Source organism: Salpingoeca rosetta (genome assembly GCF_000188695.1).
Source record: "Salpingoeca rosetta unplaced genomic scaffold supercont1.19, whole genome shotgun sequence".
NCBI classification, from domain to species: Eukaryota; class Choanoflagellata; order Craspedida; family Salpingoecidae; genus Salpingoeca; species Salpingoeca rosetta.
In genome coordinates this window covers 690713-713845 of record NW_004754915.1, presented here as the reverse complement: position 1 = coordinate 713845, position 23133 = coordinate 690713, and the positions used below count along the sequence as shown (strand labels likewise).

General features: G+C 63.0%; 1 protein-coding gene across 1 annotated transcript; it reads right to left on the bottom strand.

Annotated features, from left to right (window-relative positions):
• Positions 1 to 14: 14 nt before the first annotated feature.
• Positions 15 to 22876, bottom strand: PTSG_07899 (lankamycin synthase; the record flags this gene model as incomplete). The annotated part of the gene is made up of 4 exons (XM_004991645.1): positions 15 to 3977; positions 4045 to 11778; positions 11807 to 15700; positions 15734 to 22876. 4 exons carry the CDS (start codon positions 22874 to 22876, stop codon positions 15 to 17), a joined length of 22734 nt encoding a protein of 7577 aa, XP_004991702.1.
• Between the last annotated feature and the right edge of the window lie 257 nt (positions 22877 to 23133).

The following is a 23133-nucleotide window of genomic DNA, read 5'->3' as shown; positions in this document are numbered from 1 at the left end:
CCGCGCGCGCCTGCTCAAGCGTTCATCCCAGCACTCTCCAGCGCGCGGTAGTAAGTCTCAAGCATGATCCGCTGCTGCGGGTCCATGCTCACGGCTTCCCGGTTGGAGATGTTGAACAGCGCAGCGTCAAAGCTCTTCACGTCCGACAGCACGCCGCCCTGGCTGATGGGCCGCTGCAGCTGCCACGTGCGCTGCCCGGCGTGCGATGCCAGCGTCGACACCGTGCACGCCCCGCCCTCCAGCATGCGCCAGAACGACGCCTCGTCGTCGCATCCGGCAAACCGCAGCCCAACGCCAACAACCGCAATCTCCTGGCTGTGTCGGAACGGCACCAGTGACATGTCGCCACTGACAGCGGGAGTGACAGATGACAGCAGCGACCGCACGTGCCTTGCTGCTTCGCGCAGCGTTGGGTAATCATACACAAACGTCGCTGTGACGGCTACGCCAAAGCGCTCCTGCACCTCCTTCTGGATGTCAACCGCCAGCAGCGAGTCCACGCCCAAGTCTCCAAAGGTCGTTTCATCCGGATCTCCAACCTCACCTCGCAAACACAACACTGTGCGGGCAATGTCGGACATTTCCGTGACAAGATCCTCTTCGTTCCACGCTTCAGCTCTGGCAGACTCCTGCTGTGCCTTTGTTGGTGTCTCCTCTGCCTGCGCATCACCATCGCATTTGGCATAGGCCACAAGTGCAGTGGGTTTGGTGGCCTCGCCGCATGTTGCCACCGTTGCCAGCGCCTGGCGCAGGGCCGTGCGAAATTCGCTGACAGACAGCAGGTCAACACCATGCGCTCGCATGCGTGCGATGTGGGCAGCTGTCAAGCTGTCCACCATGGCCGAGTTGGCACAGGGTCCCCAGCAGATGGCACACGCGGGGGTTCCAGCGGCAGTGAGAGACGCTGCCTGGGCAATGAGCTCTCCATTGGCCAGGCTGTAGTTCGCTTGCCCGCGCGCGCCAAACACAGCGCTGATTGACGAATACAACAGGGCCATGCCCACAGCGATGTCAGCCGTGGCCAGCTGGCGCAACAGGACGTCAAGGGCCTTGCCCTTGCTTGAGCGAACAGCAGTCACATCATCCCATGTCAGGCTGGAGAAGGGCTTGTCCTTGTTGATGCCTGCAGCATGCACAATGCAATCAATGGTGCGTGCATCGCCCAACACGCTTGCAAGACTCCGCATTGCATCCTGCATCTCTGAATCACTTGCAGTGAAATCAAGTGACACGTACGAGACCTTCGTGCCAAAGCGCAACTGCATGTGCTCCATTGCGTCCCGCGTTTCAGGGGACAGGGCTTTCGTGGATCGACGCCCCATCAGCACCACGCGCGCAAACCCTTCCTCAGCCAGAACCCACGCCGTCTGAAGGCCGAGGCTTCCAGATCCGCCCGTGATGAGCGCCGTGCGCGGCACGGACAGCCACCCAGGCATACGTGGCCACGCCAAGGTGGGTGTCATCGCTGAAAGGCCGGATTCAAGTGTGGCAAGGGGCCTAAGCTTGCCTGGTACTTCGTCTGCATCCAGTGCAAGTTCGCGGATGGTGAGCCCGAGCTCCAAGCGTGCGGTCTGCACCATGCTGCGAATCGGCGTCCACATGGACACAGGTTGAGCACAGTACAGCACGGTCATCGCTGGTGATGGACCTGGGCCCAATGAGACATCATGCAGCACGGAGAACACCAGTTGCTCGGCTTTCTCAACCGTGGAGCACGCCAAGGCAATGGTCCGGGCACCATCAAAGTCCCATGCGCTGTCAAGCACATGGTCGTCAGCGACGATCACCCGTTCAGCAGGCAGCGCAAGCGCTTGTGCATCGCAGGCGTTTGTCGAATCCATGATGAGCCATTCCGCAGCAACGTCCGACAGCTCCGTGACCTTGGTCTTCTCATCCTCCGCAGTCACTGTTGTGGCGACGGTGTCGTCCTTCAGACCCGGCACCTCCGACAGAACCAAGCGGTCATCAACCAATCCAATGTGCACAGGTTTGTCACTGTGGATCCAGTACCGCTGGTGCTGAAATGGGTACGCGGGGAGGTGAACCCAATCGCTTGCCTTGCGAGGAGTGTCGGTGGACAAGCCCGCCAGTTGCGCGGTCGCAGTGCAATCCGTGCCTGTCACCTGGCCATGGAAAGACAGCATCTTCAGCAGTGCGTCAGCAGAAAAGGAAGTGCCAACAGTGGCATCAGGTGAATGTGGAGCCTCAGCTGCGGTGGAAATTTGCAGTAGAAGCGACTCCAGCGTGACAGATGATTGCGTGCAGGCATTCAGCAAATCTGCCTGCGGGTGGTTCACCACTGAAACCGCAAGGCCTTGCTCTGCGATGAGACGCGTCAAGCACAGGTCTTCGACAAGCGGTTGCTCATCCGCACCAGGGCAGAGTTCACGCGCACTCTCAACCATGCTCGCCAGGGGCGATGCAGATGACATCGGAAGTGCCAACAGCAGAGATTCAGAACGGGAGTGGACATCACCAAAGTCAAGCAGAAGCGGCTGGTCCAGGTGGTCGATCGATCGAGCCGACTGCAGCCAGGACCGAAGCCCAACTTGTGCGTCTGCAAGGGACGTAAACACGAACTGGACAGAGAGGTCCAACCGAGCACGGGCGTGTGTGGTTCGAGCGGCACGAGTGAATGTAGATGCCGATTCGCGGTCAAGCCTTTGGACGAAGGTGCCAATTTGTTCGATCAACGCAACCTTGGTGTGAGCGGAGAAGAAGAGCAAGGACGAGACCTGATCATCAAAACAGTCAATCTCAGCGCCAGTCGTGTCAGGGCGAGAGTAGTTCTGAACAACCATGTGACAGTTGGTGCCGCTGAAGCCAAACGAGCTCACACCAGCAACGCGCTCTTCGCTCTGCCATTCCGTCGTCTCCGTCGCAACACGCACGCTCGGCGGTAGCTCCCCAATCGCAGGATTCAGCTCCTCAAAGTGCACGTGCCGCGGAATCACACCACGCTCAACACTCAGGATCGCCTTGATCAGGCCCGCAACACCAGCCGCCGCCTCCGCATGCCCAATGTTCGACTTGATCGACCCAACATGCAGCACGCGCCCACACGCACTCTCGCCCTTGCGCAGCGCCGCAATCGCCGCCTGCATCTCCATCGGATCCCCAAGCGGTGTCCCCGTCCCGTGCGCCTCAAGCATCTCAACATCCCCAGCCGCAACGCCCGCACTGCGCAGCGCAGCCTCAATCACTGCCGTCTGCGCGGGGCCATTCGGCGCAGTCAGCCCAGACGACCGCCCGTCCTGGTTCATCGCGCTGCCCCGGATCACGGCCCGGATCGGGTCGCCGTCGCGCACCGCGTCCTCCAGCCGCTTCAGCACAACAACGCCACACCCTTCAGACCGCACATACCCGTCCGCGCTCGCATCAAACGCCCGGCACTGCCCTTGCTTCGACAGCATTCGCGTCTTCGTCAAGTGGATGTTGCCGTCAGGCAGCAGCACAATGTTCACGCCGCCCGCAAGCACAACATCGCTCTCGCCACTGCGCAGCGACTGGCATCCAAGATGCACAGCAACAAGCGACGACGAACATGCAGTGTCCACGGCAACGCTCGGCCCGCCAAGCCCAAGCGCATACGACACGCGCCCAGCTACAACGCTGCTCGCCGTCCCCGTCGCTGCATGCACATCCCCAACCGCGCTCGCACCAGACACCCGCCCGCACAGCGTCGCAAACTCGCTCCCAGAAACACCAACAAACACCCCAGCACGCCCACGCCCAAGCCGCTTCCCGCCAAGCCCAGCGCTCTCAAGCGCGTGCCAGCTCGTCTCAAGCAGCAGCCGCTGCTGCGGGTCCATGCTGCTCGCCTCACGGCCCGTGATGCCAAAAAACTCAGCATCAAACTCGTCAATCCCGCGCAGGAACCCGCCCCGCCGGCTCCACATCCGCCCCTCAGCGTGCCCGTCAGCATCATAGTACGCATCAACATCCCACCGCTCCCCAGGCACAACCTCAACCAGATCCTCCCCGCCACACAACGCCCCCCACAGCACCTCCTCGTCACACACCCCGCCAGGCAGACACACAGACAGCACGACGACAGCAAAAGCTGCCGCTTCCACCGCTGCGCTCAGCCATCGCGCCAGCCAGCCCGGCCTCAGCCGCAAGCCGCCGCCCCGTCTTCGTGCTCACCACCACCTCGCCCTCGCCAGCCATGTCGCTGCTCACAGCGCCAACCAGCTTGCACACGTGCTCAGCAAGCTTGTCCACCGTCGGGTAGTCGTAGCACACCGTCGCAGACAGGTCAACCGCAAACCGCGACTGCAGCTGCGACCGAATCTCCATCGCAAGAAACGACTCCAGCCCAAGCTCAGAGAACGGCGTGTTCGCCTTCGCCGCAGCACGGATGTCCTTCGCGTCCCCACCAAGCTCCTGCGCAAGCACGCCAATCACGCCATCGCGCACCTCCTGCCGCGTCACAACGGCCTTGTGCGCTTCCCCGAGCCGTCCGCCCGTGCCCGCCGCATGTGAGCCAGCGCCACGCCAGCCACGACCGCCGCCGCCGCCACTGCCGCCGCCCATGCGAGCCAGCGCCTCCCGACGCGCAGCAACCTCCTTCTCAAGCATCTCCCGCACGCTGCCCAGCTCCGTGCTGCGCAGTGGCGCCTGCATCGCCCGGAGAAACTCCTCAGGCAGCACACGCGCAACAACCGTGCTCCCGGCGTCGCTCGCATCAGCCTGCACAAGCCCCTCAAGCACGGAAAGCCCTTCCTCCTGCCCGAGCGGCGCATACCCTTCAACCGCCCATCGCTTCTCAACGTGCCCCGGGTACAACCCGCCCCACGGACCCCAGTTCACGCACGTGCACGGCAGCCCCTGCCGCACGCGCCAGCTGTGGAACCGGTCCAGAAAGCTGTTGCCAGACGCATAGAACGCCTGCCCCACAGACCCAAACACAGACGACGCAGACGAGAACAGCACAAACTGCGACACGCTGTGCTCCAGCGACGCCCAGTGCAGGTTCATCGTGCCCTGGATCTTGGGCGCCAGCACCGCCTCCGCATCCGCCCACTCGCTCCCACTCAGCAGACCAACATGGTAGCTCCCCGCACACTGGTAGATGCTCAGTTGCTTGCCGGTTGCAGCATACTTTTGCAGGACACTGTCCACGTCTGCCCTCTTGGTGATGTCACACTGCTCAAACACGACAGACACGACGCTTTGCTTCGCCTCGTCAGAACTGGGCTTTCGCCTGCTGAGCGCCACTACCTTGAAGCCTTGGCTTGCCAAACGTTCGCACACGATCTTTCCGAGTTTTCCCGCGCCACCAGCAATGATGCATACGTGCTCTTCAGGCGCAGGAGTAGAAGCGCTTGCCTCCTCGTTGGTTGCCTCGACGTGGCGCTCAGACGTTGCCGCCTGCAGCTCTTGAACGCCGCTTGGTGTGCAAAGCAGGGTTGCCCTTGTGGTGCACAAATGCGCGTAGGCAGCTGCGACCGCATCGCTGCTCGGCTCTTCCAGTCCGATCACACCAGCACTGAGACGGGGCATTTCCAGCTGGGCTGTCTTGAACAAGCCGATAGCTGGAGCCCACAGATGCTCTGTGTCCTGAGATCCACTCAAGCACACGTGCACATCGCATGATGGCGACGCAGCCGAGATCTGCTTCACCACAGCAAGGGCACGTTGCGCAGACGCGACAGCAGAGGCAGCAGCGTCGTCTGTGCTGACGTCGGTGAAGGAGAGGTGCAACACGATACTTGTCAGCTTCCTGTCGCTGGTGTCTTCGGCATCATCCATGTCAGCTAGCACCGCTTCAAGCAGCGGAGGTGCTGCTTCCTCATCGTGACTCACGTTGACGACCTGTGACCATGACAGCACGTGCTTGTCCTCGGGCAGCGCAGCAAACGCGTCTGAGGCGCCGATACACACGTGCCGTACACTCTCATCCAGTGTGCTGGTGTCGTTGTCTCCATGGTCCACGGCGACCCACTTGAACGTGGACACGAGCGTCAATGGCGCATTTGGTGAGATGTCAACTGGTGGCCAGTACTCCTGCTGATTCAGCGGCAGTGGCGGCAGCGTGGGTAAAGCCTGCATATCGAACAGCATGGCCAGGCTGGATTGTTGCAGGGTGAAGCCAAGGCGGAAAGCATCCGCAATCACGCGCATGAGCCACTCCGTGACAGGAATGTGCTCTGCCGCGTCATCGACCCGCAGCTTGTGCGAGGCAGTGTCCTGGTCCAAGCTCACGGGTTCTTCCACCACTTGCTCGAGCAAATCCACGACGTCGTCTCTGGTTGTGGGTGCAGCCATCGTGTCGCTTGTCAACACGCCAAGAAGACGATCACACATATCTGAAGGGAATGAGATGCTGAGAAGCGCTTGGGAATTCAATGGCACGAGGACGGCACTTGGAGCGGGCACGGTAGCACGGCCATCGTGCCAGACAACCAGGCGATGCTGAAACATACTGCGGCGCAATGCAAGGTACGACGCAAGGGCAAATAGGCTGGAATCGTCAACGGAAGCGAGGACGGAGTCACGGAGGGACCGGAGGCCTTTGGCAAAATGTGCGGACAACAGCAGCGGTATAGAGACAGCTGGGGACTTTGGCAAGCTTTGCAAGGGCGGCTTGTCGTAGCCGCTCACGATAACGTGGCAGTTGGTGCCGCTGAAGCCAAACGAGCTCACACCAGCAACGCGCACGTCGCTCTGCCACTCCGTCGTCTCCGTCGCAACACGCACGCTCGGCGGTAGCTCCCCAATCGCAGGATTCAGCTCCTCAAAGTGCACGTGCCGCGGAATCACACCACGCTCAACACTCAGGATCGCCTTGATCAGGCCCGCAACACCAGCCGCCGCCTCCGCATGCCCAATGTTCGACTTGATCGACCCAACATGCAGCACGCGCCCACACGCACTCTCGCCCTTGCGCAGCGCCGCAATCGCCGCCTGCATCTCCATCGGATCCCCAAGCGGCGTCCCCGTCCCGTGCGCCTCAAGCATCTCAACATCCCCAGCCGCAACGCCCGCACTGCGCAGCGCAGCCTCAATCACTGCCGTCTGCGCGGGGCCATTCGGCGCAGTCAGCCCAGACGACCGCCCGTCCTGGTTCATCGCGCTGCCCCGGATCACGGCCCGGATCGGGTCGCCGTCGCGCACCGCGTCCTCCAGCCGCTTCAGCACAACAACGCCACACCCTTCAGACCGCACGTACCCGTCCGCGCTCGCATCAAACGCCCGGCACTGCCCTTGCTTCGACAGCGCCCCGCTGTCATACAGCATGTCCCAGTTCTCCCCGTCAAGCAGCACGTTCACGCCGCCCGCAAGCACAACGTCGCTCTCGCCACTGCGCAGCGACTGGCACCCAAGATGCACAGCAACAAGCGACGTCGAACACGCCGTGTCCACAAAGAACGTCGGACCCTTGAGCCCAAGCGCATACGCCACGCGCCCAGCAAGCACACTGCTCGTGTTCCCCGTGATCATGTGCCCAGCCTGCGCCTCATAGCTCCCCGCTGCACGCGCACGCTCAAGCACCTTGTGGTACTCGTTCACACCAGATCCAATCATCACCCCCGTCCGCACCGCGCGCGCCTGCTCAAGCGTCATCCCAGCACTCTCCAGCGCGCGGTAGCTAGTCTCAAGCATGATCCGCTGCTGCGGGTCCATGCTCACGGCTTCCCGGTTGGAGATGTTGAACAGCGCAGCGTCAAAGCTCTTCACGTCCGACAGCACGCCGCCCTGGCTGATGGGCCGCTGCAGCTGCCACGTGCGCTGCCCGGCGTGCGATGCCAGCGTCGACACCGTGCACGCCCCGCCCTCCAGCATGCGCCAGAACGACGCCTCGTCGTCGCACCCGGCAAACCGCAGCCCAACGCCAACAACCGCAATCTCAGCGCTGCTGTCGCCTCGTCGTGACAAAGACATGGGCGTGCCCACGCTGACGTGAGCCAAGCGCTCGTGGATGTGCTGGGCCAATGTGCGGATGGACGGGAAATCGAATGCTGCTGTGGCAGAAACGCTCACGCCCAACTGCTGCTCAACCTGACGCGCAAGCTCGACGGAAGCGATGGAGTCGAATCCCAGCTCTCGGAGTGGCTTTGTCAGCTCCTGCTGTGAGATGGCCGTGCCCAGAAGATCCTGAACAATGCCAACGAGGCGGGCAAACACCTCTTGCGGTGCGCGCGGTCGAGCCTTCGACGTGCCTTGGTCGTGCTGTTGGCTGGTGGTTTCTTCAGCAGCTGCCTGCAGCGCAGCAGCAAAGGCTGCTGTAGTCGCTGGAAGCTCGAGCGCAGCTGTGAGGCGGTGCGCTGTGGGCACTGTTGTGCAGAAAGTTACGTGGCATGCACTGCTCGACGACGCTGTGAGCACGAAATTCAGTGCCAGCTGTCCCAGCGAGGCATCCAGCATGAAGAAGCCACGCTGCTGCATCCGAGCAACCTGGGCCGGCAAGAGTTTGGCCATCATGCCTGACCCGCTCCACGGACCCCACAGGACGAGCTGGCTCGGGTGTTTTGCAGCCGTGCGCTGGGCGTGAATACCTTGCAAGCCTGCATTTGCAGCAGCGTATGTGTACTGCCCCGGCATGGGGAAGAGCGCAGAGGCTGAGGAGAACAGCACAAACCGCTTCAAGCGGGGCATGGCGAGGCGAACGGTTGCAGTGTGCAGGTTGTTCGCGCCCATGAGCTTGCCGCTCAGCACGTCTTGTGCGTCCTTGCGCGCAACGCTGTCAATGGCTGCGTCGCGCGTGACGCCTGCGCAATGCACGATGGCGTCAATGTGTGGAGCAAAAGGTCGCAGCGTGTCCAGTAGCATCAGCTCGTCGCTCACGTCCACCTGCAGCACAGACAGGCGGTCGGCCTGTCCCTCGCAGTAGCGCGCACGTAATTGTTGCAGCTGATGCTGTGTGTCCTTCGGCGTGCCACTCTCGCTGCGCCGGGAACAGAGGAGTACTTGCTCGTGCCCATGTGCAAGAAGCACCTCAGCCACCGCCAGCCCAAGTTGGCCAAGCCCGCCCGTGACAACAGCCGTGCCCGGCGCTGCCTGATCTTTGGAAAGAGAAGATGGCGCAGCACCATGCGCCTCGGCCTTGCTGGTCTCGGACTCCTGTATGTCCACGGCAAACACCTGCTCCTGCACGGCGTGCACTGCTTGCGCACCCTTGGGCGCTGCCGTTGCCTTGGTCTGCAGAAACACCAGGTGTGGTGTGTCCGTGGGCAGTGTGGGAATGCACGGGGCAGAGGGCGAGAGCACGAGCAGGCGCAGCGCAGTGACGCCAAGCTCCACGCTCACAGCTTTGAGCGCGCCCGCCAAATGCCACGGCACAAGCTGCTGTGCTGCGCCCGCCTCTGCGCTGCTCTCGCCAAGGAAGGAAACAACCACGATGGTGATGTTGGTGGTGCTTGTGGACAGGGTTTCGCACACCGCCGCTCCCCAGGTGGCCAGCTGCACCAGCGCATCGGCCGTGCTCAGGCCGTCCAGCACAAACACAAACGTCAGCTGCGGCGCGTGCTCCAGCTGGCTCACGACGTCAATCACATCATGCTTGCTCGTGGGTGTGGTTGTCTTGAGCCACGACGGCACTTTGGCGGTTGAAGTTGCAAATGCAGCTGAAATGGGCGCTGCCGTCCAGTGTGCTGGGTCTTCCGGCAAGGCTGCTGCCACAAGCGATTCCTCAACATGCGCGTGCACGAGGCAACGCGGCTGCTGGCTGACATCAAGCTGCTCGCTGTGCTGTGTTCGCTTGGATGGCAGCGAGGAAGCTGGGGCCGTGGGAAGCGTGAAGGGAATGTCCCTTCGGCGTTCAAATACGTCAGATGGTCGCAAAGACAACAAGGGCGAGGTTGCAGTCTGCAACTGGTCCTCCTCATCCTCCTTCTGTTGCCGTTCTTGTTGTGCACCTTGGCTGCGTTCAGCAATCACTACGCCCTCCCTCGTTGACAAGTCGGACACGACTTTGTCCAGGGTGGCTGGGGCGTCGGCAGTTGCCTTCTTGTTGATGATGTTGGTCAGAGTGATGCCCTTGAGCTTGCATCGGCGAGCCATGCCGACAAGAATGTCCTGAGAGCCCATCTCAATGAAGGTGGTGGCGCCGTTGGCCGCCGCCTGCTGCAGCGCCTTGTAGAACAGCACAGGACGCATGACATGCGTGGTCCAGTAATCCACTCTGTGCAGGTCTTCTTCCTCAATCACATCGCCAGTCACGGTGGACACCATGCGCATGTGCTTGTGTGCAGGGCGGAATGTCACGCCATCCGCCGCCGTGAGACGCTTCTCGAAAGGAGCAATCATGCCGGCCATCAGGTGCGAGTGGAACGCGTGTGACACGGTCAACTCAACAAACCGCGTCTTGCCCGCCTCGCCCACCGCCAGCACGCCCTGCTTATCGCCGGAAACAACGACAAGCTTCGGGCCGTTCACGGCAGCAATGGCGACCTTGTCCTCAAGCGAGAGTGAAGCAATGGTGCTGCGCACCGAGTCAATGTCGGAGAAGATGGCTGCCATCGTCCCGCCCTCCGGCAGCTGCTGCATGAGCGTGCCACGGGCGCATGCCAGGCGAAAGCCATCTTCGAGCGAGAGGACTCCGAGTGCAAATGCAGCCACCACCTCACCGAGGCTGTGGCCAAGCACAAACTCCGGCACAACGCCGCTGCTGGCGATGGCCGAGTACATGGCGGCTTCAAGCGCATACAGAGTCGGCTGCGCGTACATGGTTTGGTTGATGACGTCTGTCTTCGAGCCAAACACCACGTCCCACAGCGGTGTGGGCAGCAGGTTTTCTTCAACACAGAGAGTACACAGCTTGTCAAAGCACTCACGGTAGACCACGTTGTTCTCGTAAAGCGATTTGCCCATCTCCGCGTACTGTGAGCCCTGGCCACAGAACATGAAGCACACGCCCTTGAGGACTTTCACAGCAGTTGCTGTTGCTGAGGGGGAGGAAGGACCAGTAGCTGCTGTCAATTCACGTGATGTCGATGGCAAGGCCCGAGATGCCGCAGTCTCGTCCGTGCTGGTGCCAGGCGGAGTTGCTTGTGCAAGGATAACGTGGGCGTTTGTGCCGCCAAAGCCAAAGCTGCTCACAGCCGCATACACGCGCCCATCCCCGCCTACGCACGATGGCCCCAGTCGCCCGCTCTCTACCGTACCAGCAACACCAACACCCCCCTCCTTCCGAGGAAACACCACCTCGCCCTCCCCGCCAACATGCCCAATGTGCGGATTCAGCGCATCCATGTGAAGGTTCGGCACTACCTCCCCATGGTGCACAACAAGAATCGCCTTGATCAGCCCAGCGATCCCAGCTGCCCCTTCAAGGTGCCCAATGTTCGTCTTCACGGCACCAACATACAGCCGCTCACGTCGCCCACCAACGTCGCCGCCCTCCTGGCTGCCGCGCCCACAGTACACATCCTGCAAAGCCTCAACCTCAATCGGGTCCCCGAGACTCGTCCCCGTACCGTGCGCCTCCACATACACAACATCCTCAGCCCGCACACCTGCATCCGCAAGCGCCGCTCGCATCACCTTGCGCTGCGCAAGTCCGCTCGGCGCCGTCAGGCTCGCTGTCCGCCCGTCCTGGTTCACAGCGCTGCCCTTGATGTACGCAAGCGGCTCGCGCGTGTGCAACCGCTGTTGCTGCTGCTGCTGCTGCTGCTGTTGCTGTTGCTGCTGCTCAGCCCCAGCGCCACCGGCCCCTGTCGCAGCCGCTGCGCCACTGCTGGTGGCATTGCCTTCAAGCGTCAGCACAATGGCACCACACCCTTCGCCGCGCACGTATCCATCTGCACCAGCGTCAAACGTCCGGCACCGGTTCGTCTTCGACAACATGCCCACGTTTCGTAACATTGAACATGATGTCACTGGCAATGACGTTAACACCAGCAACAATGGCGTATGTGCAGGTGCCCTGGCGCAAGCTCTGCATGGCGAGGTCGACAGCCACGAGCGAGGATGAGCACGCCGTGTCCACGGTGAGACTCGGGCCCGTCAGCCCAAGCGCATACGACACGCGGTTGGCCAGGATGGCGTGCGAACGGCCTGTGCCCGTGAGAGGCGTGGCTGGCAGCTGCAAGCCCGTGTAGTCGTAGCTGCACATGCCAACAAACACGCCGATTGGCTTCTCCGCCACGGCGTCACGCGAAATGCCGGCACTGCACAGCGCCATGTACGCGACCTCCAGCACCATGCGCTGCTGTGGGTCCATCTGAGCCGCTTCTGCCAGGGTCAGCTGAAAGAAGCTGGGGTCCATCCAGCCGACGTCGCTGACATACCCGGCCTGCGATTCGCGGCTGAGTTTCGGTCGCGTTCGCGGTGGCGGCGTAATCGAGTCCACACCTGCCTTGAGATTGCGCCAAAACTGCTGGGCAGAGTCGGCGCCAGGGAAGCGGCAGGCAACACCAACAACGGCAGCTGTGGCAAGCGCCGCCTCCAGCCCGCGCCGCTCAGCCGCGCCAGCAGGGGCGACGACAGGCGCATCCACAGCTGGAATGAGCAGCGTCTGCAGGTGCTTGGCAATGGCGTCAATGGTCGGGTAGCTGAACAGGAGGCCGGCGCTCAGGCTCAAGCCAGTGGCGCTCTCCAGTCTGTTCCGCAGCTCAATCACCGACACGCTATCGAGCCCTGCGTCCATGAGCGGATCAGTCGGCTGTGGTGTGTGGGGCAAGACATCCCTCACACAAGACACCACCACATCGTGGAGCGCTTCGGGTGTCCAGGACTGTGACGAAGCAAGAGCGTCGGGCGACTGCTGTGGTTGCACGACACCGGTAAGCGAGGCGAGCGGACCGCGGCTCTGTGCTGGCAAGGCTTTTGCGTACGTGGTCCAGTGGGCTGGAAACACGACGAGGGACACGGCGCCTCGGCTTTCCTCGCTGGCGGCCAACAGGGCATCCAGCATGGCAAATGCGATTGGGGGAGGAGGGGTGATGGGGGCTGCGCCAACGGCCTGCATTTTCTTGACCAGATTCGCAGCCGCCATTCCGTGGGACGCCCACGCGCCCCACTGCACGCTCAGTGCCGGTTTCCCCTCCCGGCGCCGCCGCCGCACTACCCCGTCTGCATACCCGTTCGCACCAGCATACACGCTCTGCCCACGCAGCCCAAGCACGCTCGACGCACTCGAGTACACCACAAACTCACCCACCTCCACCCCATCAACCTCCTCCCCAACCCGGTCAAGGTGCCACGCCCCGCCAGCCTTGCCCCCAAACACGCGCCACACATCATCCCGCTCAACCTTCTCAATCCCTCGGTCAGACGTCACACCAGCAGCATGGTACACCCCATCCACTCCGCCAAGCTTGGCAACACACCACCGGTACATCTCCCGCACATCCTCTTCCCGGCTCACGTCGCACACCCGCACGTGCACCCGCGCCAGCCCGCGCTGCGCCGCGCCCAGCCGGTCCATCCGCTGCTGCGTCGGCAGCGCATCAAACAGCGGCACCAGGTCCGGGTGCCCCACGCGCCCAGACCGCGACAGCAGCACCACGTGCTCCACGCCGCGGCACAGCAGCCACGCCGCCGTCTGCAAGCCAAGCGCACCCAGTCCCCCGCTCACAACGTACACGCCGCCACGCACGCGGCTTGACCGAGGTGCCACGCGCTCGTGGTCCGCAGACAGCACAATCTTCCCCACGTGCTCTGCCCTGCGCATGAACTTGAACGCCTCCCGTACGCCGGTGGTGTCGAGGGGAAACTCTGTCGTTGGGAGCGGTGTAACCACACCGCGGCGCATCTGCTCGGCAAGCTCTTCCATGGCAGCGTGGCACGCGTGCATGTCGTTGTCGACGACGGCGTCCACGGCCAGCACTCTGTAGTTGACGTCTGGGCGGACTGCCCTCACCTCCTCGGGTGTCATGATGTTGCGCTTGCCCAGCTCCACAAAAGTTCCCTGCTGCGACAGCAGCTGCAGCGAGAGGGAGGTGAACTGGCCAGAGAGGCTGTTGAGGACGAGGTGGACGCTGCCGTGCTGGCGCACGACGTCTCTGGCATCGCGCTCAAAGGCGGCAAAGTCACGGGAGGAACTTACGGCAACGACGCCCGGGAGCTTGACCAGGACGTCTCGCTTGCGCTGGGAGCCCGCCGTGGCAAACACGCGCAGCCCGAGCTTGGTGAGGCGGCTGATAGCAGCGAGGCCGACACCGCCCGCGCCCGCATGGACAAGGGCAAGACCCTTGGCGGACGGCAGTCGCTCTGAGACGCCATCAGCAAGCGCCATGGTCACCGTCATCTCGACGCTGACAGCTGCAGCGCACCGCTGCGGAGACCAGGCATCGGTCGTCGACGGCACGCGAGCCAGCTGCGATGGGTGCACTTGGATGTGGGAAGCGAGGCAACCCGGGTGGGTGCCAAAGACCTGATCACCGACAGAGACTGCGGTGCTGTTGGCAGCGAGGACCCCTGTGCCAATGGCCAGCACGACACCCGCAAAGTCGCGACAAGGCGGTGCTGGTGGGCCAGGGTACAGGCCCAGAACACCGAGCACGTCGCGAAAGTTGAGGGAAACGGCTGTGACTTGCACCACAATGGCATCTGGGGGACAGTCGCCGTCCCAGCTCAGTGGTGAGGGCTGCAGGTCATCCAGCGAGGCGTGCGACTGTGAGGGCTGCGTGATGTGCCATGGCCAGGACGGCGACACGTCCTCCGCCCGCACGGGCACGAACCGCTCCTGCACCCACTCGCTTTGCTGTTGCTGGCTGCCGCGCTCTTGCGAAGGGCGTGTTGCTCGCAGCACGAGCAGCGGATCAAATGTGGTTGTTGATGGCGACGAAGAGGCCGCTGATGCTGGCGCCGTGTCTGACGCTTGCAGGAGGGCGTAGATGTCGTTGAGAGAGGTGGCGGGTGCGTTTGGGGAAGCAGGTAGGGTAGCAATGGCGCAGGAGCGGCGAAAGTGGCGCTCAGACCAGACCACGCGCGCAAATGACTTGCACGCGGCCCACACTTCCTCAAAGAACCGACCCTGTTGTGGGACGCACACGGCAACGGTGGAGATGGCCTGGCTGTCCGTGTGGCGGGCGCGGGCAGCCAGCACAACCTGCACGGTGCGCACGAGGGACCAGTAAACCTCAGCAGCGCGCGTGCGCATGGCATCGCTCGCACCCACCACGTCCTCCTTCGCCTCCAGCAGCACAGGATCCACGTGAATCAGCACAGTCGTCACAGGCGCCGGCACGTGTGCCTGTGCTGACGCCTGCTGTGCTGGTTCTGCTGCTGTTGTCGCTGCTGCTCCTTCTGCGGGATGAGAGGTCACTGGAGTGGGCGATGAGGCCGAGGAGAGCTCGGACATGACAATGTGCAACAGGGCGTCGTGTGCGCCGTCATCCTCCATGGGCGCCGGCGGCTGCACGGGAATGGAGATGTTGAGCGGCGCGGCATGGAACTCGGCCTGCAGGGCCTCATCATCATATGGCAGGGGCGAGGTGGAGACCAGGGAAATGTGCAGCACGGCGGATGGCGGAAGCGATACTGGTGCTGGTGCTGGTGTGGGAAGCGGCAACGCAACAGGGAAGATGACGTCGCGGTAGGCGGCAGGGTGGCTTGCTGCGTCCCCGCCGCCCTGGGCTGCGGTGCCAGGGGCAAACGCTTGCCGTGCGTCGCTCGAGGCGGCTCGGCCCGCCAAAGGCTGCTGCTGTGCATGCGACACAGCAACAGCGGGTGTCGGGCCAACGGGTGCAGCTGCACCCATGTTGCGGAACGCCTGCAGGGAGATGCCCTCGGCAGAGAGAACAAGCCTGCCCTGTGCGTTTGCGGCACACACCCACGCAGTCACCTTGATGCGGCCCGTTCGCTGCAAGGCGTCGAGGTCCGACGGCTGCGGCAAATCAATACCCGCGTACACCTCCAGGCCACCGTTGCTGCCGTTGTTGGCGCCGTGGCCGCTGGTGGACAGCGCAAACGCCGTCTCAAGCAGCATCACCACACGCGCCATTGCCACGGGCATGAAGGAGAGCTGCGAAGACGCGGACGATGCAGACGAAACGGAGGAACTGCCGTGCTGCCCGGTACCACCGCTACTGGCACCGTTGGCGTCCAAAACACGGGCGGCCAGGTCGACGCAGAGCTGCATGCCGGCATCGAGCGCCTGCGCCATGAGCAAGGCGGTGTCGGTGTCACCACGTGCTTGGGTGGTGGTGGTGGAGATGTGGCCACGCGCCACAGCAGCGGTAGGTCCCGCACTGGTGGTGAAGGTGATGCGCTCGTCAAACGCTCGCAGGGGTCCTGCATAGTGCATGCTGCGAGCAGCCATACTCGCATAAAAGTCGTCGGGCGACACGGCGTGCTGCAGCGTGGATGAGGCGAGGGCCGCCGCCGCTTGCTTCCACTGCAACGTGGTGCGGCACCACGGGCTGGCCAGGCGCCACGTGCCCTCGCAGGCACGGGTGCCGCCAGCAGCAACAGTGACGGCGAATGTGCCGTCGCCGCCCAGCACGGCCCGTGTGTGCGGCACGTCAGCGGCAGAGACCGAGCGGGAGAGGGTGACCCCCGTGAGCTCGGTGGTGGCGTGGGCGCGCTGTGTGGGCGACAGCTCAAGCGCATGCAGCGCAGTCAACAGCGAGGACACGAGGGCGGCACCAGGCAGCAGCTCCTGCTGCATGATGACGTGGTTGCGTGGCAGGCCAGACACGGCCGGGCTCAGGCGCACGGCTGCGAGCGGCATGTCATCTGGCAGCCAGGACGGGAGCAGCTGAAAGGGGTAGAGGGGCAGGCGCGGCAGCGACGCCGGCACAGCCTGCATGCTGGTCCACAATTCAGCGTTACAGGCAACAATGGCATTGGTCAGGGAACGTTCCAGAGCAGCGAAGCGCGTGGCCAGCGCATGCCAATGCACAGGGTTCGTGGCACTGAGCACAAAGGCGACATGCTGTGACACCAGCGTGACATCACAAGCCGCACCCGATGCTGCAGGCGCAGTTGAATACGGGTGCGATGACGACGATGTGGAGGCAGCAGAGGGCGCATTGTCTCTCATGCTGGTGGACAAGGTCAGGCAAGACACGCCCTTGGCGGTGGCAACAACCTCATACGATGCGGCTTGGCCTGGCTGCCTGGCCCAACCAAACAGCTGCTTCAACAGAGCGTCCGGTGCTGTGTCACGCAGGGCCTGGCTCGCCTGGTCCTCGGAGACGACGCCGAGCGCAAGCAAGCAGGCCACAACGTGCGATGCGTCATGTGCGCGCACCACAAGGCCCTTCTGCTTGTGTTGTTGCTGAACGGATGTGCCTGAGCCACCAGTGGGAACAACAGCAGCCGCAGAGGCGCTGCTGGCGAGTTTGAAGCCCGTGGCAAGGAAGCGACACAGGCGATATGCGTTCTGCAAGTGGGCAGCGGCCAACGCGGCAGGAACATGGATGCGGTTGAGGGCACTCGCTGGCGCTTGCAAGTGGGCAGGCCACATGGCCAGGCTCATGGCGCGCGTCGACGATGGCAGGTCCACGACAACGCGATCCGCCTGCACGGGCAACATGAGGCATGCTGGAGCGGCATCGACCACATATGTCGCAACGCTGCCACCAGCATCGCCGCCAGCGTGCTCGCCGTGCGCCCCGCCACGGCCAGGTGGCGGCAGTAGCGCGGCCAGCTCTGGCGATGGCTGCAGGGCAAACGGTTGGAGCGCGTGCACGGCCGCTGCGAGCGAGCTGGCAACAGCGCGACGCGGGGACGCGGCATCGCACATGACCAGCAGCTGGCGTGGCAGTCCGTGCTCACGTCCGACCAACGCGGCAAGGGCAAGCACAGACAGTGACGCGCTCGCAAGTGCTGGATCCACGAGAGACGCAGCGAGGGCCGCCGTTGCCTGCATGCACGCCTCCGTGTTCTGCGCTGACACGGGCATGGCCACGAGATGCATGGACGAGGCGCCGTGTGGGGCGGGCACCGCCGCCGCAGCCGTGGCAGCGTCGAGATGCAGGCCGCGACTGGCCAGCAGGGCCGAAATCGAGGCCGGGCGGGAGATGCGCTCGCACCCGCGGCTGGTGAGGATGGCGTGGGAGTTGGTGCCACTGTAGCCGTAGCAGCTGATGCCCACCGCCACCCCACCCGCATGTGCTTGCTGCGACGATGAAGACGATGAAGCGGAGGAGAGGGCGAGGCCGTCGTCGGTGATGACGAGCGGCACCACGTCCAGCGCCAGCAGCGAGTTCTTCCTCCTGCAGTGCAGGTGGGGTGGAACGCGCCCCTCGTGCACGGCCATCGCCGCCTTGCACAGCGACACCATACCGGCGGCAGCCTCAGCGTGGCCCGTGTTGGTCTTGACAGAGCCAATGTGCAGCGGGCGCGTGCGCAGCTTGAACACGGCGTTAAGACCCTGTACCTCAATGGCGTCCCCAAGCGACGTGCCCGTGCCGTGGCACTCCAGATAGGAGATGGCGTCAGCGCGCAGGCCCGCATCCGCAAGCGCGTCCTCAATCACGGCGCGCTGCGCATCGGGGTTTGGCGCGGTGAGGCCGTTGGTGCGGCCGTCCTGGTTCAGCGCCGTGCCCTTGATGCATGCGTACGGCGAAGCAAGCAGCAGCGGGCTGTCTGTGCGCTGCAGCACAAGGGTGGCGCACGTCTCCGCGCGCACATACCCGTCAGCACCCTCGGCAAAGGTGCGGCAGCGCGCCTGGGGCGACAGCATGCCTGCCTGGCCAAACACCTGCGAGAGGACGTCGGCCAGCATGAGGTTGACGCCAGAGACGAGCGCAACATCGCACTCGCCGCGCAGCAGGGCATGGCGCGCAAGATGCGCAGCCACAAGCGAGGAGGAACACGCCGTGTGCACGCAGATGGCCGGTCCACGAAAGTCAAACTGGTACGCCACGCGACCAGCAAGCACGCTGGACGAGTTACCCGTGCTGAAGTACGTACTCAGGTGCTCCTGCTGCTGTTGTTGCTGCTGCTGGTGGTGGTGCTGCTGCTGTTGATGATGGGCGAGTGAGATCCACTCGTAGTCGTGGGAGAAGGCGCCCACAAACACGGCGACGCGCTTGCCCTTGAGCATGCTTGGCGGCAGCAGGGCGTCTTCAAGGGCATGCACAACCGTCATCAACAGCAGCCGCTGCTGCGGGTCCATGTGCGCACTCTCCGTCTCCGACAGCCCAAAGTACGCGCGGTCAAAGCCAACAACGTCTTGCAAGTACCCACCGGCGTGTGTGGCCGGCTGCTGCTGTTGCTGCTGCTGATGCTGATGCTGATGCTGCTGGACATCTGCAGCAGAGTGTCGCGGGCGCAGCCCTGTTGGCGCGGCCGTCACCAGGTCCTCCCCAGCGAGAATGCGCATCCAGAACTCACGGGCGGACGCGCACTGCGGGAAACGGCCCGCCATGCCCGTGATCACCACCTCCGCATTGCTGGACGAGTGAGCATTGGCTCCAGTTGCTGTCGCAGCTGTCGGCGCAACCGTGGAGGTGGTGGGCACGGTGTTGGACGTTGACATTGGCTGTGATGGCTGCAGTGGTGCTGCGGTGGCGCCGCTTGTTGCTGTTGCTGTTGCTGTTGATGGTGATGGTGCTGGTGATGGTGATGCCAAAGGAGAAGAAGAAGAGGGCGCTGTCTTCGCTTCACTGGTTACTTGCTGTTGCTGTTGCTGCTTCTGTTGTTGTTGTCGCTGTTGTTGTTCGAGCTGTGAGGAGACAAACGTCTCAAACACGTGCGCGGCAAGCGCGGAGGGTGTTGGAAACTGGAAAAAGGCAGTCGGGTGCAACTCGCAGCCAAACTGGGTGGAGAGCACCAGCTGCAAGTCAAGCAGGTCCATGGAATCAAGACCGAGCGCCGTGAAGGACTCCGTGGCATATCCTTCGCTGTCAGCATCGCTGGCATCCAGCCCCTTCAGGTCGCACACGCAGTCGAGAATCTGCTGCAACACATCGTCCTCGCTCGTGGCCACAGCAGCCTCCCCGCTTGCCGCCTGCTGCGCCCCTGTCGACGTTGCTGTTGCCGACGACGATGGTGCTGCTGCTGATGTTGGTGTTCTTGCTGTTGCAGCAGCCGCGGTGAGCGCAGGCAAGGCATGGGCGCCCTCGAGTTGCTGCGGGAATTGGCGCTGCTGCTCCTGCAGGGCCTGCACCAGCTGCGGCACAGACGGCAGCTTATGGTACGCTGACGACGACGAGGAGGACGATGACCCGTGCTTTGCAGTGCTTGCGCCTTTGCGCTGCTGTGGCTGTTCGTGGTGCTGCTGGTGCTGGTGCTGGTGGTGGTGGTAGTCGAGCCTGCGCCTGAGCTCGTAGCGGATGAGGACGCCGTGGCCGTGGTTCTCCGTGTCCGCTGGGCGGTAGTTTGGCAGCACGCGCAGCATCTGCGCGCCGTTGGACACGTGGAAGCGCAGAATGGGGTCGTTTGGCAGGCCAGACTCCGCGTGCGTGGCAGCAACGTAGTGCAGGCACGACTCGTAGCGGTGGGCGTGGCGAGCGTACTCGCCACAGCGGGTGACGCCAAACACGCTGTTGGTGAAGGGGTCCAGGCTGGTGACGTAGAGAAAGAAGTTGAGCAGGGTGCGGCCGTATCCCTTGTGGCGCATCTCCGGCAGCACGTTGAGCCCCAGCAGCTGCACGTGCCTGTGCTCGGGCGCGTGCAGGTCGTGGATGCGATCATACCTCACGTTTAGCAGCGCGTCCTCCCCTGCAATGCGTTGGGAGTAAACCGCGCCCACCAGCCTGAACCGCTGTTGCTCATGATGTTGTTGTTGCTGCTGCTGTTGCTGTTGAGCATCCTGGTTTGTAGAGGTGTCACGACCAGCAGCAGTGCCAGTGTCAGCATCGTCGTCGTCGTCGTCGCCCCCGTAGTTGTTGCCTGCATGCAGCATTTCCTCGAGGACAAGCTGTCCCTCTGGATGGCGGCGGATACGGCCGAGGAGGTCTTGGGCCGTGGCGCGCATGCCTGGCTGGTGCCAGCACACCTCCTGCAGGTGCAGCAGGCCAGGCAGGTCCTCCTCCCGCGCAAACCGGACGCGGTAAGGGCGGGAAACGTAGCGGTTGAGCGTGATGCGCGTGTAAGCACGCAGGCGCGGGTACACGTGCGCCTGGCTCAGCACGGGGAAGAGGCCCGCCTCTGCGGCGGTCATGACAAAACTGGCGGCCGTGACCAGCAGCTGGCCCGAGATGCCGTGGTAGCCGTCAAAGTGCAGGCTCTCGCACGAGCCCAGGTGCTCCCGCGTGGCCAGGGCGGGCAGGCAGTGCACCTCAAGCAGCACAAGCCCGTGGCGCTCGCTGACAATGGACTTCCAGCGGTGCAGGTGCTCGAGCAGGCTCTGGATGCAGTCGTGCACGGGGATGAGGTAGCCCTCGCCCGTGATGTGCACGCCGTGGTATGGCACGTGCTGGCGGGCGAGGGAGGGCGCCTTGGCTGGGATGTAAGGGCGGTCATGGTCGAGGAAGGAGCGGATGTGCAGCACCTGGTGCACGCTGGTGATGTTGAACTTGTCCATCATGTCGCGGTGCAAGCGCTGCGGGTCGCCAATGTCTCCTTTGAGCAGGAGCGTGGGCAGGCCCTCCAGGTTGATGCGTGTGGCGTCAAGGGCCGTCTGGTTGAAGTCCGCGCCAACGAGATAGACGGGGTGGGTCGACAGGTGCTGGCCACGCAGCGTACTGGAGCGGATGACGTTGTACACGCGCTTGAGAAACTCGCCGTCGCCGCAGCCCATGTCCACAACGTAGGAGGGCTGGTCCTCAAAGTCGGGCGTGTCGAAGATGGCGCGAACAATCTCGTCCACGTCGGCGAAGAACTTCTGGTGCTGGAATCCGCTTCCCACGACATTGAGGGTGCGGTTCACGTGCGCCTCCTCCACGTCCTGCTCGGCCTTGCTCTTCTCAAAGATGGCCGGCCCGCTGCGCATGAGCTCTGTCAGGCGGGAAAACATGCTGCGGTATGAGGCCGTGGTGCCCACAACCAGCGCACGCTCGCAGATGAAGCGCCCAATGTCTGTCAACCGGATGATGAGCTGCTGATCTGGTTGCTCTTGTTGTTGCTGTTGTTGCTGCTGTTGCTCTTGCTGTGGCTGTTGTTGCTGTTGTTGCTGCTGCTGTTGTTGCTGTTGCTGGTCATGTTGTTGTTGCTGCTGTTGTTGATCTTTCTGTGGCTGGTGTTGGTCATGTTGTTGAAGCCAGTCGTGAACGGAAAGGAGGCGAACAAGAGGCGCCCGGCATGTGGAGTGGATGGGGGCGGTGCTGATGGCAACGCCGACATCTTTGGGATCAGTGATGCCTTGCGTGGCAAGGCGCGACACCACCTGCTCCTCGGTGAGTCTGTTGCCGATGGCGTCAATGTTGCCGCCTTTGAGGCCAAGCAGGCGGCCAGCCTGATGCATGCCAACAAGAACGCACGCCAGGATGAAGCCATCAATGAGCTGCTGCAGCAACTCGTCGGCAGCGTGCTCCTCCTGCCGTTGCTGGAGGACGGTGGCCACAATCTCGGCAAACTCCGTGGCCTGCTGGTCGAGGGCCGCGCTTGTCGAGGTCGACGACGACGACGACGACGACGACGGAGTTGGAGCAGCAGCAGCATCATTCGTGGCAAAGAGGTTCACCAGATCCAGGTGCAAGAGGCGAGGCAGCCGCGGCGGGATCTTGGCTGCCTTGTGCTTGCAATCAGGACTGATGGTGAACAGCTTTTCCAATCGCGCGTGCTGTTGTGCGTCTGTGGCGTTGGTTTTGGCTGTTGTGGCCGTGGCTTGGCTGGGAGTGGCCGTTGTGGTGGCTGTGGTGGTGGTGGTGGTGTAGGAGATGGACACCCAGCCGAGGGAAGCAAGGAGGCGCAGGCAGACGGCGAGGTAACCGTCGCGAACGCCCAGCTGCTGCGCCAGTTCGGAGATGGTCCACGCGCCCTTGGATGCCGTGGCGGCATTCGAGGGCAAGTCAAAGAGCCCGATGGCATCGCATGCCGTGATGACGGGAATGCATACGAAGCCATCGGCCAGGCGTGTTGAAAGGTCAGCCATCTAGCTGGGGAAAGAAGAACAAGCAGAAGAAGACACGCGAAGAAGTGGACGGGAAAAAGAAAGTCGGTTGAATGGCAGTGTGTGCTGTGCGAAGAACGATGCACTGAGTCACTGTATGCTGTGTGCGAGCAGTGTGCGATGCTGAAACCACCAAACACAGTGTTCAATGGAGTGAGCACGACAACAACAACAACAACAACAACAACAACAAGGGACAGAAAAGAGCAAGAAAAGGACAGCGTCCACTGGGGTGAGTG